Raw genomic sequence first — 17,548 nt, forward strand, 5'->3', positions numbered from 1 at the left:
TTCATGCTTTTCCCTGAGACTTTTTTTTCCTGGGAGACCCTTTAATTTTGTTAATCTTAAATTTATTGGAGTATTTTTCAGAAATGGAAATTTTGAAAGATTACTGTAATGAATCTTTGCATAATTAGCTAATAATCGAGCTAATGACGCTGTTGCATTTTACATTATATATTTTTAATAAAATCTGATATAGTCAAGATTCCCCAAACTTAATATAGTTAAAAAAATGATTTCACATAATCACATAATGCATGAATACAGAAAAATATATCATTTATAACATACTAATTCAAAGTTGTTTATCTACTGTTGGACATTTAAGTTACTTTCAGTTTTTACTATTGTAAATAATACTGTGATTGTACAACATTAATATAAACCTTTATAAGCATCTCCCATTTCTTATGGTGAAATTCCTTGTTCAGTTTTTTTTTTAAGGGTCTTTAACACAGATTACCAAGTAGTCCTTCAGAAGGGCTGTTATTTTTCTAACTGCATGAGATTTCCCATTAAAGGGTGTGCTTGCCACCACTTTGAAAGTAACAAACAGACCTATATAAAGTTAAAAAAAAAGTTTAAATTTACATCACTTTAATTATTAGGGGAGAATACACATTTTCATATAGTTCTTAATAACTTGCAAACAAACTAAACTAAAATCATAAAAACGAGAGTGGGTAGAAGGTTGGTGGGTGGGCAAAATGGGTGAAGAGGCTCAAGAGGTGTAAACTTCCAGTTACAAAATAAGTAAGTCAAGGAGTATGTAATATATGCTGTGGGGACTGTAATCAATAACACGATTTTGCAAATTTGAAAAGTGGTAAGAAAAGATGGTAAACAGATGTGCAGGGGTGATCATTTCATAATGTATAAAATGTTGAATCATATTATATACCTTAAACTAAAATAATGTCGTATGTCAATTACACTTTCATAAAAAGTCTTTAAAAATATCAACTATTATACTGTTGTGCTATAGAATTACTTTGTAATCAAATGTAGCATGCTACCAATTGATTAGATAGGAATATATAATATTACTTGATAAAAAGTGAAAATACATAAGATTGAAAATTACTTTCAGAAAGATGATGTTTCTTCGTACATATATCAGTGACATTTTATGCTTTTCTTAATATAAACTATATATTTCACGCATGCACACGCGCATGTGTGTGCATTTGTGTGTGTGTGTGTAGGGCAGTGCCATATTCTCTAGGGAAAATAAAGTACAAAATGTTATAGATCTTATACTTTGGGACTTGAAAAGAAAAACTTATATATGTACCTCCAATTTTTTCTGATACTTTTCACATTCCAATTGACAGTGTGTAAGATTTCTTGCAGTTTCCTCTTGTATAAGCTGAACACGCTCACTTTCAAAAGATTTTAACTTACTTTGATGGAGATATTCTGTTACTTTGCTTTCTGTACTAAGTTGCAGTTCTCTGTACCTGAACGAAGGAAAATGGTTATGAAACTCCAAAGAAATCTCAATGATTTATATAAGTATATATAGACAATATTTCTACTTTTCCACATCCCATATTTTTATGCAGCTAGTAACATTCATTCAGCAAAGCTTTTGTAAATAATTCAGACAGCATATATGTAGAAATATGTTAAGCCCAGAGTATAAAACATACCAATTAAGTTCTTTCACTGCTCCTTTTATGTATTCCTTTCATGTCCAAATAGTTATTTCCTATCTATTGTTATTATAATTTTGTAAGACATTTACAATAAAAATGGTAAGAGCAAGTTTTAGTTATATTGCTTAAAATAATTTAATTTCTATACATTTCATAGACCTTTTTATATTCACAGTGTTATTTCCAAGCTTGCCATTTTGTTCCAAGTTTAAATAATGTCAGATGGAGAGTAATAGGATGAAATATATACTTCATCTGAAAATTGAGACACTTGCAAAATACATTTTTATGTTAGCAAATACATATGGATACTGCGAGAAAACAATGTACAAATTACAAAGATAGATATGTAGTCTATTACTCCACAGATAATTTTCTCCTCATTCCATAGGTATGACTAGTAAAAACACTGCCATTTAATATATGAATCACCATATATGACAAATTTAAAAATGCTTCAGGTTGATTATGTTCCAACAGAAAGCAAAACAAGGACAAGTTATACCTTTTCAGGGAGCTATTATGAACCCAGTCTAATGCTAGATGTTATTAAAATTCATCTATTCAAATATTTATTGAGCTACTTACTAAGCTTGGTAAGTGTGTATACAATGGCAAATATTTTTTTCCCTTTGGAGAACTTAGTTTGGGGCTGGGGATAAAAGACAGGCAAATAAACATTGAAATTTAAGAGAGTCTAGTAATTGCATCAGTAAGATACTCCTTAGGCTCAGTAGGAACATACAGAAAGGAGAGCTCAATCAATTTATAAGGTGAGTGTATGTGTAAGGCAGGAGGAGGTATGGGGTGGAAAATATTTTAGAGAGAAGAAATAATAAGCTTCTATGGAAAGCAAGGAAGCAGAGCGCACAGTCTGTTGTATTCATTGTATCTCACTTAATTCTTACAACAATCCATTATATATTATGCAGATAAGGAACATAAAGCTCAGATGTCAAATAATTTCTTTAACAAGAAGAAACCACTAGTAAATTTCAGATTGAGTCTCAAATCCAGTTAGACTTGACTATATAGGAATGATCTTCCTGCCACTATATGACATTCTTAACTGACATTTCTGAAGTCAGATAATGGTTCAAACGATTTTTAAAGGTCATTTCACTTTTGTAACTGACAATAAGAATACCACTCTTATAATCAGAGAAGGCACGCATTAGATATTTAACAGGTTATTTCACTTTTGGCATTCTTATCTTGTTAAAAGCACCTCACAATCAGACTGCTGGAAGTCCCAGTCAATTTATATTGTATATTGGAACACATTACTTAATATATAGGAAGGTCTCAAACTGGATGTCAGCCTGTGTGTTAAGCTTTTGGAAAGTCCTGGCACTTTACACACACACACACTTCCTACAATTTTATTTAAAAATACCTTTTCTTTTTAAAGATTTATTCATTTATTTTTTATTTATTTTATTTATTTCTTTATACAAGCACTGGGTACAGTCAGAAATGCGGGAGGGTGAGAGAATTCACCAGAGCCAGAACGGGGAGCAGAGCAGGCAGAAGGACCGAAGTACACTGCTGAGGGGAGCAGCGGGCGGCAGGAGAGGTCTGCGCGCCATGTGGGACCCTCCTCCGGTGGCCGGGGAGCAGCCGGGGATCGAACTGGTGCTGCAGAGGCTGCGGGCAGCTTTGCAACCCAGCGCTGAACCACTGCGCCACCGGGGAGGCCCTAAAAATACCCTTTTTAAAGGGACAACAGCACATTGATACGTTTTTCAGACAATATACATACTGTGAAGTTCATCTTTTCAAAGTGTACACTTCATAGAATATTCACAAAGTTGTGCATTACTATTATCTAATTAAGAAAACTTTCCATCAATCAAAAAGAAACCCCATTTAGTAGCCACCTCCCATTCTCCTCTCCCCCATGCCCTGGTAACCACAAATCTTTCTGCCTTGATGGATTTGCTTACTTTGGACATTTAAGTGGAATCATAAATTTTGGCCTTTTCATGCTTTCAAGGTTTCTTTATGTTTTAGCAGGAATCAGTATTTCATTCCTATCTATGACTGACTAATATTCCATTGTATGGCTGTACCACCTTCTTTTTCTTAATTCTTCAGCTGATGAACATCTGGGTAGTTTCCAACTCTTGGCTACTATGAATAATGTTGCTATGACCATTTATATAGAAGTTTTTGTGTAAAGATGTTTTCATTTCTCTTGGTTATATACCTAGGAAAGTCACTCTATTTTTACCTTCTTGAAGAATGACAAAACTGCTTTCCAATGTTGTTGAACTATTTCATGTACTAACCAGTAATTATGAGGGTGTCAATTTCTCTACATTCTTTTAGAACTGATTATTGTCTGTTTTTTGATTATGCCCATCAATGTGGATATAGAGTAAAAAATTTATTTTACTCAAATATTTATTGATTCAGCACTTTACTGGTATCAAAATGTCCTTGCACCTCCTGGGGTAAGTTGTTCTGTGAATGTAAATACAAATATACAAACCATGTGTGAAATCAATACCTATTGTGTATGCTAAACTATGTGACACAATACACCACATTACTGAAATAAATTCTAGATAAGTTACTAAGAATGTGACATTGATTTTTAAAATACTTGTTTTGAAAAGATTAAACTGCAAAGTCTTCTTATGGATTTGTGACAATTTATTTATCTAGAAACAAATTCTAGATAAGTTACTAAGAATGTGACATTGATTTTTAAAATATTTGTTTTGAAATATTTTAAACTGCAAAGTCTTCTTATAGATTTGTGACAATGTAGGCAATTCTGACATAAATGCCAACTTCAAATCAGGAATTAAAGACTTAGCTTTTAACTCCACCTGTTATTTATATAATTGTTATTCATGTGTCTGGCAAATGAAAGTTATGTTTAACACCATCAATCCTCCCTTATATGGAAAACTTAAGTAACAATAGCCATCTTCTAGAAAGCTGAGAACGCTAAGTTTAATAAAGTGACACTTCCATAAACCAAGTGATAATTCTAAACATATTCTCATGTTGTTTATACAGTAAAAGAATCCGCCTCAAATCACTGCATCTGTGCAGTAATTTTAATTTGTAAAACTGAACTGTGAAAACTTGGAGGAAACAGTATAGTTGCAAAAGGAGTTCCAGCAGCAAGTAAAGGATGATGACAAGAGCTGGTTTCAGGTAATAACTCCCTCTTACCTGTTTTGTCTGTCTCGTCTTACTTTATTGACTTAAACTTTACATCTTATCCTCTTAGTGTGAACATTTTACTTGAACCAGATCAATGCTATATATTAATAACATTATGTTTGACATTCTAATTCAGCATAATAAGCTTAAAAGGTCAAATTTCCTATAAAGTATAACCAGAATCACCAACTACCTTTACAACCTTCTTATCCCAAGCCCCAAATTTGGCTAGATTAGTCTTTATGCTATATTTGCCCCTGAGTTTTAGTTTCCATGAGGCTCCGAATATCACATAGTTCTTTAAAATAAGTACTATAAAGCCCAGAATGAATAGTTTGCTCTGAAGGAATACTCACTGCAACAGATTTTGGGGCCAGACATATAAGGACAAGATATGTTAAAAGGTGAAAATCAGTTACACATTGGGAGCTACAAAGAAGTTAGGCTATCTCAGGCTATGATGAACTAAACTCCAGGAAGCATAGTAGTAGGTCCAACAACACTGAGAGTAATCACAGGAGAGACATCAAGATGATATTCAATTCTTAGAAATGGGAGAATTCATTTGCATAAAACCATTGGATACAACATTAAATACAATAGATTTTCACATCAGCATTCTTTACATATATTATGGTCAAAGTTTGAGCTGTTACATTGAACTATTAAGCCAAACAATGTACATGGCTTACTTGCAACTCTCGCAGCAAGGTTATCCTTGCAAGAGAAGGTAAAGGACCTATATAATTAACTTTTTGTTTAATTTCACTTTTTTTCCAATTAGAAACAACTCATCTTTTAATTTTGTCTCCAAAATGTCCATGGTGTCTACAATATTAAAATGGGTATTTATTCTGAGCCAATTATCTAAATTTGTGTGGAAGACTAGTATTCTAAAGCAAAATACCCAGAAATATTATATTCAGAGGTGAGGGGACTGTAATAACCACGAAGGAAAGTAGCCCTTCCATTAAGACTTTTTTTTTTGCCTTAAACCACTTTTATTATTTTTATTGAGATAACAATGGTTTAAAATGATTTAAGGGACTGATGTATCACACCATACCGCCCACCAAAGAACCCACAGTCTTCTCCTATAGACCAACAGCCCCCTCTCTCCTCTCTGCTCCCTCCCCTCTCCTCCCCTTTTAGCAGTCTCGATTCTGCAGTCAAATTTCTAGGATTTGTTTTGGTTTGGTTTTGTCTGTTCCACTGTTTTGTTTCTCTAGATTCCACATATGAGTGTAGTCATCTAGTATTTGTCTTTCTCCTGACTTATTTCACTTTAGTATAATACATTAAGGCATATTTTTATTTTATTTTATTTTATTTATGCATACAAGAGCTGGGGTGTCGTTGAGAAGTGCGGGGCAGGGGGTGGTGGTGAGAAGATTCACCAGAGACAGAGTGGGGAGCAGAGCAAGTGGATTGACTGAAATTCACTGCTGAGGGGAGCAGCGGGCGAGTCAGGAGAGGTCTGCTGCTCCATGTGGGTAGCTCCCTGGCTTGGGATCGAACTTGTGCTTCAGTGACAGCTTTATAGTGCTTAGACTTAACCCCTTGCGCCACTAGCCCCCATAAAGGCATTTTAAATACACGTGCTGATTTTCAATGATGCAAGTCTCAAATCTATATAGTTATAAAGCAATGTTACTTCAATTAAACAAACAACAAAAAAAATTTTAAGAACTGTCCAGTTTGGAAGGCAGGGTAGTAGTTATGAAGGCATTCCTCTGTGTGTAGGAGGACAACTAAGACACTTAGATATCACTGTAGGCAAAGATTATCTGGAAAAGGAAGGCTGGAGAAGAAAGTTGTTTTATATTATTACATGGATTGAGTTAAAAATAATTTAGTAAGGACAATTAATATTTTATTGATATGGACAATTAAAAATTGAAAAATTAAGTACTTCAATTTTGGCTGGGATTTATTTCACTTTTCATAACAATATATATTAATTAGCCAAATAAATGATGACGTACCTATCACTAATATCAATGTCTAGTAAAGCCTTCAATAGCTTAGTTTTTTTATATCCTGAAAACATCTGAAAGACCTCTGAACCCAGAAATAAGCACACCTACTATAACATGGCCAATTCGCAATTTCTAACCTGTTACTTTAATAAAGCAAACAAACCAAAATATTTTTATGTAGTTTAATATATTTACCAATCTATCAAATTATTGCCTATTTATACACACAGTTACAAGTATTTAAATTATCATCACTGCTTCAAACTGAATTTTGGAAGGCAGATTGTGAAAATCTATATATATTTGTTTAAAAATAACTTTTTCATATCATGTATCACTATATCTTTAATATCTAAATATGATGGTTATATTATTTAGTTCTATCAATTTACATATAATAGTTGGAAAGGAGGTAGGTCAGAATATCCTGTTACTCAGTTTACATACCAATTTGGCATATTGTAATATGCCTGATTAACAGAGTATATTTGTTTTTTAATTTAGAATCACTGTATATAATGACAGAAATTTACTGACAGGAATATGTTGCATATGTGAAATTTGTGAAGATAGAAATTGTATTTAGAGCAATTACTATATATTAGGGAATGCACCTCAAATTACTTTTTCATTGACAGTAAAGTAGAAGCTTAGAAATTTTACTTTTGTGCAATCCTGCTACGTATTGTTCTACCAACTGTTCTCTTTTACTTTATTTCAACATTACAAAAATTTAAAATATATACCTAGATAATGAATCAAAACTATTTTCAGTGAAAATTAGAGAAGAAATACTGAATTATAAAAAATATACATATAAAACTATGGAGAAGCAGAGATCTAATAACTCTGGTCTTTCCCTTTCAATTGTGAAGTTGACTAAACTGAAAACAGGTAGAGAAAGTATATAAAACCATCTTCAATGTTGAAACAATGATTACTAGAAGATAAGAGAAAGGAATTTAAAAGGCATTTGGGTATTTGTCCAAATGCTTCCGTCATTTAGATGATTTCTTCAACCAGTTTACATCTCAGCTGTAATATTACATCTGTCATTTTTGGCTTACAAGCTAATTCTTAAATGAATGTGAGAGATTTTTTTTTTGCTGAGTTAAAAACGCTGAGTATGTTTAACAACTGTACCATGGATTTATAAGAATTTCAAGCATGCATTTAGAGTAATTCAATGCATCTATATATCATGATCAAATAAAATATGTAATGTTATTAATAAAATAAACAAAATGTAGTAATAGTTGGCCATCTTATAAAGGGAAAAAATAGGTACTGCAGGTATGTGAAGATAAAAGTACTTAAGTGAAACAAATATAATGAAAGGAATGTTGCCTTAAAATAAATCAAAGTATGCATGAGATAAAATTAGAGTAAAATATTTTGTAACAGTGTTTGAATGGGTAGTTGTTTTCCCTTTTGTGGCAACATGACAACTAACACTTAAAATTCAGCTTGAATCATCCTCTAAACCAAGATTACTTATTATATCAGTCCTTCACAGCACTCAAAACTATTTCATGCTGCTTTCAAAATATAACTCAGAGTGCTGGTCTACAGTGGAGGAAAAAAAAAAACAAAAACAGAATATATAAAACTAATCTTAAAAAAGCCCTAAGATCTCTGTACTTCCTTCCCAATGTTGCTATTATTTAAAATTGCTCTAAAAAATAGTCTTTAAAAAAACATGGTAGGAAAAAGCACTTTTGGGAGATGCTGTTATGAATAGTGTCAAGTGCAGAATGAAGGATAATTCACGGTACTGTCTGATTTTTCCATAATATACCTCAAAGAAAGAAAATCGATATACTATGGCTAAGTACTATATAAGGCAACTTACTATATACAGAATATAAGGTAAAAAGAGAGGCAAAAGAAATTTCTCTTAACTTCCTATTAACTGGCAAGCATTATCAATCTGAACCTCCACAAATCAGTGTACTGTTGATATAATAAATAAGAATTCTACACGGACTCTAGGAAACTCCCAAATAGGGCTCCAGCAACCAGAGTCCTGGATTTCCCTGAGATGGTTGGCTAATAGAGCTGGGTCATTAAAATAGTTCTTTTCTAAGGGTGGTGATGACTTCAGCTTGATTTACCCAGCCCAACTGGGGATGGGTACCAGAACAACCAGAACCACTGGTGGAACGCTAGATGCCATGGCTATACCTTAGACCTACTGAATCAAGACACCTGAGGAAAGACAAGGGTATGTGGGTTCTGGATAATTAAATGAGATGATGAGTAAAACGCTCACAACAGTGCCTTGTACAATTAGATATAAGTTAATCAAGTGCAAAGATTTCATTTAATATGCTTTGGATGTCCAGAATCTAGTGTATCACCTGGTATATTATAAGCATTTAATGAATCTTTATTGAATGCATGGAGTCATACTAAACATTTAGGTATTATAAAGTTTAAATTACTAAATAGGTTCAGGCCAGGATAGAAAACACAGAAGTGTCTAGCAGAGGTAAACTGATGAGGGACCATCTTTCTGAAGCACAACAGAATCTGTGAATTAAGATGATTCTTTCCAGCCTGAGGTGTCAGTGTAAGATGAAAACAAATTATAGGGAGTGAAGAAAAAAGAAACCCAAATGATTACAGGATAGGCATGACTGAGCTACAAGAAAGATTAAAGTTTCTAAAAATGTAGTTTGACTAATGACTAAGTTGGTAGGGGACATGACAACATTCTAAAAACATTTTAAAGGCAGAAATGCAAAAAAGGGAGCAAAGTGAGTATGATATGATGGGGATATATCGAAGTTCTTATAATGAGTGAAAGTTTGCAAATACATACAAAATTTTAGGATGTAAGTACAACCCCAGAATGTAATGCAGTCAGTTATGAGGGCATAAAACAGAAATGAAGAAAAACATAACACAATAAGCACTAAATCACTTTGTTAGGTCTAGTTCTCTATCTCTAAATTTCTCTCATTAGACTTAATGGATTAAATAACTACTTATTAGTTTTTCTGTAAAATACTACCTTGGGAGTTTTAAACAGGTAGTTATTAAAAATAATATTATGCCAGTTAGTACAGTTAACACATATCTATTATGATCATATTTTTATTTTCAAGGGTTGTCTATCAACTGAGAAAGCTTATAAAATTCCAGAATGTCTACATCAATAGGTATTTATTTAACTATCTTTTTTTAAAGATTTATTTATTTATTTATTTATTTATTTATTCATTCATTCATTCATTCAAGCACTGGGTACAGTCAGAAGCGCAGGAAGGTGAGAGAATTCACCAGAGCCAGAGCGGGGAACAGAACAGGCAGACTAACGAAATGCACTGCTGAGGGGAGCAGCGGGCACGGCAGGAGAGGTCAGCGTGCCCAGAGCTCAACTCTGCGCCACCAGGGGAGGCCCATTTAACTATCTTTTTATAGTGATAAACATGTCAGGATAAAAATGAAATAAGGTACCTAATTGAGGAAACTCAATAAATATTAACTGAATGAAAAGAACCAAACATTTTAACATCTTAATATTATTATTCTGAAGAAAATGTCTTCTTGAATATTTTCTTGGGCTCCACTTTTCATATTTTTCCTATGTTTTCCCATCCCAGAAGTGTCGTTCCCCTTCACCAGGCTGGTAGAAAGTTGGAGCTGTTACTGTGTGCCTCTTCCTTTTCTCTCACTTGTTATTGTAACCGAGACCCAAAGCAGTGGGTTGCAAAAGATTTGTGATCAGAAGACAGAGATGAACTCCAAAAGGCACTTACCTAGAGGAAACCTGAACTGGCCTGAGTCCATCAGCAGGTGGACAGACAACACAAGGAAAAGAAGACTAACTGTTACTGCTGCGTTCATATTTGCTTTCCATATACATATAGATGTGTATGGGTTTTTTTTCCATTTAATCATCTACGAAACTCTAAACACAGAATTTAGGGTTACTTTTTTCTCAGCGATAAAGAAACCAAGACTGAGAAAAGTTAATAAATTACCCAAGTAAGTAACAAAGCTGGAATTTGCACACAGTCCTACCTCAAATTTCTTGAACATTCTACCTCTAAGAGAGAGAAGATAAAGTAAAGCAAGTGCCTAAAATACATACAGTCACATACCATGGTCAGGTTGAGTTTGGGCAGACACAATCAAAGGAGAAAAATACTAGGTGAAGAAAACAGGCAAGGACTTGTCACGGAATAGAATAAAACGCACAAAGACTTCCCATGGGCAGAGGAAAACCTGTGTTTTGGGTCAGGGGTTTAGAGAAGTTCAAGTTATTAGAAAGGTCAAGGATGAGAATAAGTTGGGAGAGAAAAGTTAATTCCTTTGCTTTGCCAAAGTTGGCTCTGTACCTTACCAATACTTACAGGAATGAACATAAGATAGTCTTTCTTGAGGGGGCGGAGCAACATGGCGGCGAGGAGACGCTGCGAGTAAGATCTCCCATTAAATAAAGTTAATAGGGAGGAAAAGCGGCAGGTCCCAGTGAGAACTGGGACACGGAAGATAAACGGGTGACGCCAGCAAACTGCCCAAAGAAGAAAGTGGCCATAAAAGAGGACTAGAAGGGAGGGAAGCGCAGAACCCTGCTCCCCTCCCCCGCCCACAGAGGCGGCACTCTCCGACCGGCAGAGAGGAGGGAAACAACAAACCAAAACGGCCAACAAGAACAAACGACGCAGCAAGCGGGACTGTGAGTGGAAAGGAACTATTGCAGCCACCACACCCCGTGAACGGGAGCTGAGGCGAACCCTGCAGGATTCGCCGCGGCGGTGAGCAAACGGCTCCGGGCGCCATTAGAGAAGAACAAAGACCCTGGGAGACAGGCACACAGCCCGGGCTGCCGGTAAGCTGGCGCCAAAAGCGCTCGGCGCGCTTGAAAAGAAAACGCGGACCGGGATCTCAGCGGCCCAGGTCCCCGCGCCTGCGACCTAGGCTTGCGGGGAGACGACCTAGGCTTGCGGGGAGACGCGCGGAGGTCCTCACTGAGGTGAAGGTCCCTCCCTGAGTGAGCAGGAACCAGGCGCCCAGGCACGGGAGCGGTGCAAAAGGCGCCATTCCCGCGCCACTGAACTGGGCTACAGCCCGCGTCCTGGAACTGAGGGCTTTGAACTGAGACCCGGGGCACGAAAATTCGGGGCGCGGGTTCTCCACGACGGTGGGGCACAAGGCAGACACAGCACCCCAAAGCTGTTGAGGTGTACCCTACCATTCCCGCTCTGTTCCCTGTCCCACGGGGTGGGGGGAGGCGAAAAACAGCCCCCCAAGGACAATAGGAGAGATCTCTGGCGCCACCTAGCGACCAGGAAAAAAAAGTCACTAACAGCCCATAAAACAGGAAATTTCTTAAGACTGCTTGAAAAGGGCAGAAGGCTTCTGGAGGACCCAGTGGCCAGCCGGGAAGTTATTCCACGCCAGGCCCCTTCCGACCAGCAGTCTGAGCCCACAGAGGGAGCAGGCACCCACGTCCGGGGCAGACCAGGTGCGCAGAAGAGTGTGCCTGAAACCGGAGGGGCAGGGACTGCATCCCGCTTCGCTATTTGAGAACAGGGACATTTCTTCAGTAAAAACTGCCTAAAACCAGCAGAAAGCTCCCCCAGAAGACAGAGATGGCTCCTGGAAGAGCCAGAGGGGAGCGGAGAAGTTCACCCAAGATGTCAGTCAGTCCGAGCAACACAGTGTCCCAACGCATATGACAAATTAGAAAACAGACAGTAGGGAGTAGAAGAACCACACGCAACCTAACAACTCCTCAGGAAAGAAGCACACCACAAAAAGAAAACCACTCCCCAGATTGCAACGACAGCAACTTGGAAGAACTTCTGAGCCTTCCAGAAAGAGAATTTAAAATTGCCATGATTAAAAAAGTGATAGATCAGAAGAAGGAAATTGAGTCCCTAAAGAGGGAAAACAATGGTCAGAAGAATGAAATTGAGTCCCTAAAGAGGGAAGTAAAAGAAATGCAGGAGATCAAAGAATTAATGGAGGAACTAAAGAACTCCGGGAAAAGCAAGGAAAGCAGAATAGATGAAATGGAAGAACGAATAAGTTCTCTTGAAGACACAGAAATAAAAAGAACCAAAACAGAAAAGGAAAGAGAAGTACGAAGGAAAAAGAATGAAGAAAGACTTTGGGAACTATCTGACTCCATGAGGAAAGGAAATATAAGAGTTATAAGAATTCCAGAAGGAGAGGAGAGAGATGTAGGAACAGAGAAAATATTCCAGGAGATAATTGAAGAGAACTTCCCAAATGCGAAGAAGGAGCTGAAAATTGATATACAAGAAGCAAGAAGAACACCAAACTTCCACAACGAAAGGAAAAACACAGCAAGACACATAATAGTAAAGCTCCCAAGAATCCAGGACAAGGAAAAAATAATGAAGCTGACAAGAGGGAAGAAACAGATAACATTCAAAGGAAAACCAATCAGGCTGACATCAGACTTCTCTGAAGAAACACTACGGGCAAGGAGAGAGTGGAGGGACATAGTCAACAGACTCCAAGAAAACAGATGCCAACCAAGAATACTCTATCCCGCAAAGCTCTCTTTCCTCCATGAAGAAAGAATATGGACCTTCCCAGACAAAGAGAAACTCCGGAATTTCATTACGAATAAACCCCCACTCCAAAAAATACTACAAGGAATCCTAAAGCCAGAACCTCAGAGGGACGAATAACAACGAAAGAAGACCAAAAAAAAAAAAAAAAAGTTATTAAAAGAATAAATAAAATCAAAGGAAAGACAAACATAATGGCAAATACAGATGCTAACATATCAATATTAACTCTAAATGTAAATGGACTAAACTCTTCAATAAAAAGACACAGAGTTGCAGCCTGGATTAAGAAACAAAACCCAACCTTTTGCTGTCTCCAGGAAACACATTTAGCTACAAAAGATAAAAATAGGCTCAAAGTCAAAGGATGGAAAACAATCCTACAAGCAAATGGGCCAAAAAAGAAAGCAGGAACAGCTATACTTATATCAGATAAAACAGACTTCAAACTCAAAAAAATAAAAAGAGACCCCAATGGTCACTACATTATGATTAAGGGGACAATACTTCAAGAAGAAATAACACTCATTAACATATACTCACCAAACGAAAGAGCACCAAAATATATCAGACAACTGTTGTCATCTCTGAAAACAGACATCAGAGAAAACACATACGTAGTGGGAGACTTCAACACACCACTATCAACAATGGATAGATCAACAAGACAAAAAATAAGTAAAGAAACTAAAGCTCTAAATAAGGACCTAGAGCATTTGGTTTTAACAGACATCTATAGAACACTAAACCCAAAAAAAACGGAGTACACATTTTTCTCAAGCGCACACGGATCATTCTCCAGGATCGATCACATACTGGGGCACAAGACAAACATCAACAGATACACCAAGATTGAAATCATACCAACCATCTTTTCTGACCACGAAGGCATCAAACTAGAAATAAATCATAAAAAGAAGGCAAGGAACTATCCTACCTCATGGAGATTAAAAGCCACACTACTGGAAGACCACTGGACTAACGAGGAGATCAAAAAAGAAATTAAAAAATTCTTTGAATTGAATGACAAGGAGGACACCAATATCCTAAATGTATGGGATGCAGCAAAAGCAGTAATAAGAGGAAAATATATAGCAATAGAAGCTCACATCAAAAAACAAGAAAGAACTCAAAGAAACAACCTAATCTCGAAGCTCAAAGAAATAGAAAAAGAACAACAAAAAACCCCCAAAACCAGTAGAAGAAAAGAAATAATAAAAACCAAAGCAGAAAATAAATGAAATTGAAACTAAAAAAACAATCAAAAGATCAATGAAACCAAGAGCTGGTTCTTTGAAAAAATAAATAAAATAGACAAACCCTTAGCCAGGCTCACAAAGGAAAAAAGGGAGAAAGCACAAATACACAGGATCATAATGAAAGAGGAGAAATCACAACGGACACAGCAGAAATCAAAAGAATAATCAGTAACTACTATGAACAGTTATATGGAAACAAGTTCAACAATCTAGAGGAGATGGACAAATTCCTACAACTCTACAATCACCCAAAGCTAGATAAAGAAGAAATAGAACACCTAAACAGACCAATTACAAGCAGCGAAATTGAAATGGTAATCAAAAACCTCCCCAAAAACAAAAGCCCAGGACCTGATGGATTTACAAATGAATTCTACCAAACATTCAGAGACGAATTAGTGCCTATCCTTCACAAACTCTTCCAAAAAATTGAGAAGGAAGGGACAATACCAAACACGTTCTATGAAGCCAATATTACACTAATACCAAAACCAAATAAGGACAACACAAAAACGGAAAACTATAGGCCAATCTCCCTAATGAACACTGATGCAAAAATCCTCAATAAAATTTTAGCTATCAGAATCCAACAATGTATCCATAAGATAATTCACCACGACCAAGTTGGATTCATTCCAGGGGCACAAGGATGGTTTAACATCCGAAAATCAATCAACGTTATCCAACACAGCAACAAAAAGAAATATAAAAACCATATGATAATATCAATAGATGCTGAGAAAGCTTTCGACAAGTGCAACACCCATTCATGATAAAAGCCCTTGAAATTCTTGGGATACAAGGAACATACCTCAACATCATAAAGGCCATCTATGACAAGCAACAGCCAGTATCATTCTCAATGGTGAAAAGCTGAAAGCAATTCCATTAAGATCTGGAACAAGACAAGGATGTCCACTCTCACCACTGCTTTTCAATATAATACTGGAAGTCCTAGCCAGAGCAATAAGACAAGAGAAAGACATCCAAGGAATCCAAATAGGAAAAGAAGAAGTCAAACTATCACTATTTGCAGATGATATGATAATATACATAGAGACCCCCAAAGTCTCCACAGAAAAACTAATTCAACTCATCAATCAATTCAGTAAAGTGGCAGGATACAAAATCAACACGCAAAAGTCAGTAGCCTTCCTATACACAAACAATAAATCTGAAGAAGAAGAAATCAAAAAAACCACCCCTTTTATTATCGAAACAAAAAAAATCAAATATTTGGGAATAAATCTAACAAAAGAGGTAAAGGACCTATACAAAGAAAACTATAAAACACTGTTAAAAGAAATAGAAGAAGACACAAAGAAATGGAAAGACATCCCCTGCTCATGGATTGGAAGAATAAACATTATTAAAATGGCCATCCTACCAAAAGCAATATACAGATTCAATGCTATTCCAATCAAAATCTCAATGGCATTCTTCAAAGAAATAGAACAATTATTATTGATGAAATTCATATGGAATCACCAAAAACCCCGAATAGCCAAAGCTCTACTGAAAAAAAAAGAAGGAAATGGAGGCATCACACTCCCAGACTTCAAACTATACTACAAAGCCATAATCATCAAAACTGCATGGTATTGGAACAAGAACAGACATACAGACCAATGGTATCGAATAGAAAATCCAGAAATAAACCCACAGATTTATGGTCAACTAATCTTTGACAAAAGAGCAAAGAATATGCATTGGAGCAAAGAAAGTTTGTTCAATAAATGGTGCTGGGAACTGGGTCGCTACATGCAAAATGAAGCTTGACCCATACCTCACACCATACACAAAAATCAACTCAAAATGGATTAAAGAACTAGACATAAGACCTGAAACCATAAAATACATAGAAGGAAATATAGGCAAAACACTACGGGATTTGCACATCAAAGACATCTTTACAGACACATCACCCAAAGCAGTGATAGTGAAGAGAAAGATAACAGCTGGGACTACTCAAATTAAAGAGCTTCTGCACAGCAAAAAGAGAACAATAACAAAAACAAAGAGAAACCCACCAACTGGAGAGAACATTTTTGCACCCAACACTAAATATAAAGGACTGATCACAAAAAATCTGCAAAGAGCTGATGAGACTCAGCAACAACAAAGAAAATAATCCAGTCAAAAAATGGGCAGAAGAGCTAAAAGAAAACTTCTCTGAAGAGGAAATGCAAATGGCCAACAGACATATGAAAAAATGTTCAACATCACTTGTAATCAGGGAAATGCAAATCAAAACTACCATGAGATACCATCTCACACCATGAGAATGGCACATATTAAAAAACTAGCACAACAAATGTTGGCGAGGATGTGGAGAAAAATGAACTCTTGTGCACTGTTGGTGGGAGTGCAAAACTGGTCCAACCACTATGGAGAGCTGTGTGGAGATTTCTGGACCTACTAAACATAGAGCTTCCATATGAATCCAGCAATTCCACTCCTAGGTATTTACCCAAGGACACAGAAACATCAATTCCAAAGAGCACCTGCACTCCTATGTTTATAGCAGCACTGTTTACAATAGCTAAGCTTTGGAAACAACCCAAATGCCCAAAAATAGATGACTGAGATCAAGAAGATGTGTACATATATACCATGGATTATTACTCAGCATTCAAAAAAAGATAAACACATGCAATTTGCAGCAACATGGATGGCACTGGAAGGGATCATGCTCAGCGAAATAAGCCAAAAAGAAAAAGAAAAATACCGGATGGTCTCACTCATAGCAGGAATCTAGAAAACTTAAATAAGGGACCAGGAAAATGAAATATAAGAAAGTGAAAATCAAATCAACAAAAAAACTATGAACAGAGACACTTTTGGGGGTGGGGGGCGGGATGGGAAGGATTGGGATCAGAATGGGAGGGTTTGCAATTGTACGGGGGAATAATAAAAATAAATTT

General features: G+C 36.2%; 1 protein-coding gene across 5 annotated transcripts in view; it reads right to left on the reverse strand.

Annotated features, from left to right (window-relative positions):
• PIBF1 (progesterone immunomodulatory binding factor 1) overlaps window positions 1-17,548 on the reverse strand; it is a 174,007-nt gene that overhangs the window by 68,721 nt on the left and 87,738 nt on the right. For all 5 annotated transcript variants that reach the window (XM_037528944.2, XM_054701530.1, XM_054701531.1 and 2 more), the window contains exon 11: window positions 1,289-1,454. In XM_037528944.2, the coding sequence (XP_037384841.1) occupies window positions 1,289-1,454 (166 nt within the window). The remainder of the gene's footprint in view (window positions 1-1,288; window positions 1,455-17,548) is intronic.

This window comes from Talpa occidentalis, unplaced genomic scaffold, assembly GCF_014898055.3.
Source record: "Talpa occidentalis isolate TD23 unplaced genomic scaffold, MPIMG_talOcc4v2.1 talOcc4.5, whole genome shotgun sequence".
NCBI lineage: Eukaryota > Metazoa > Chordata > Mammalia > Eulipotyphla > Talpidae > Talpa > Talpa occidentalis.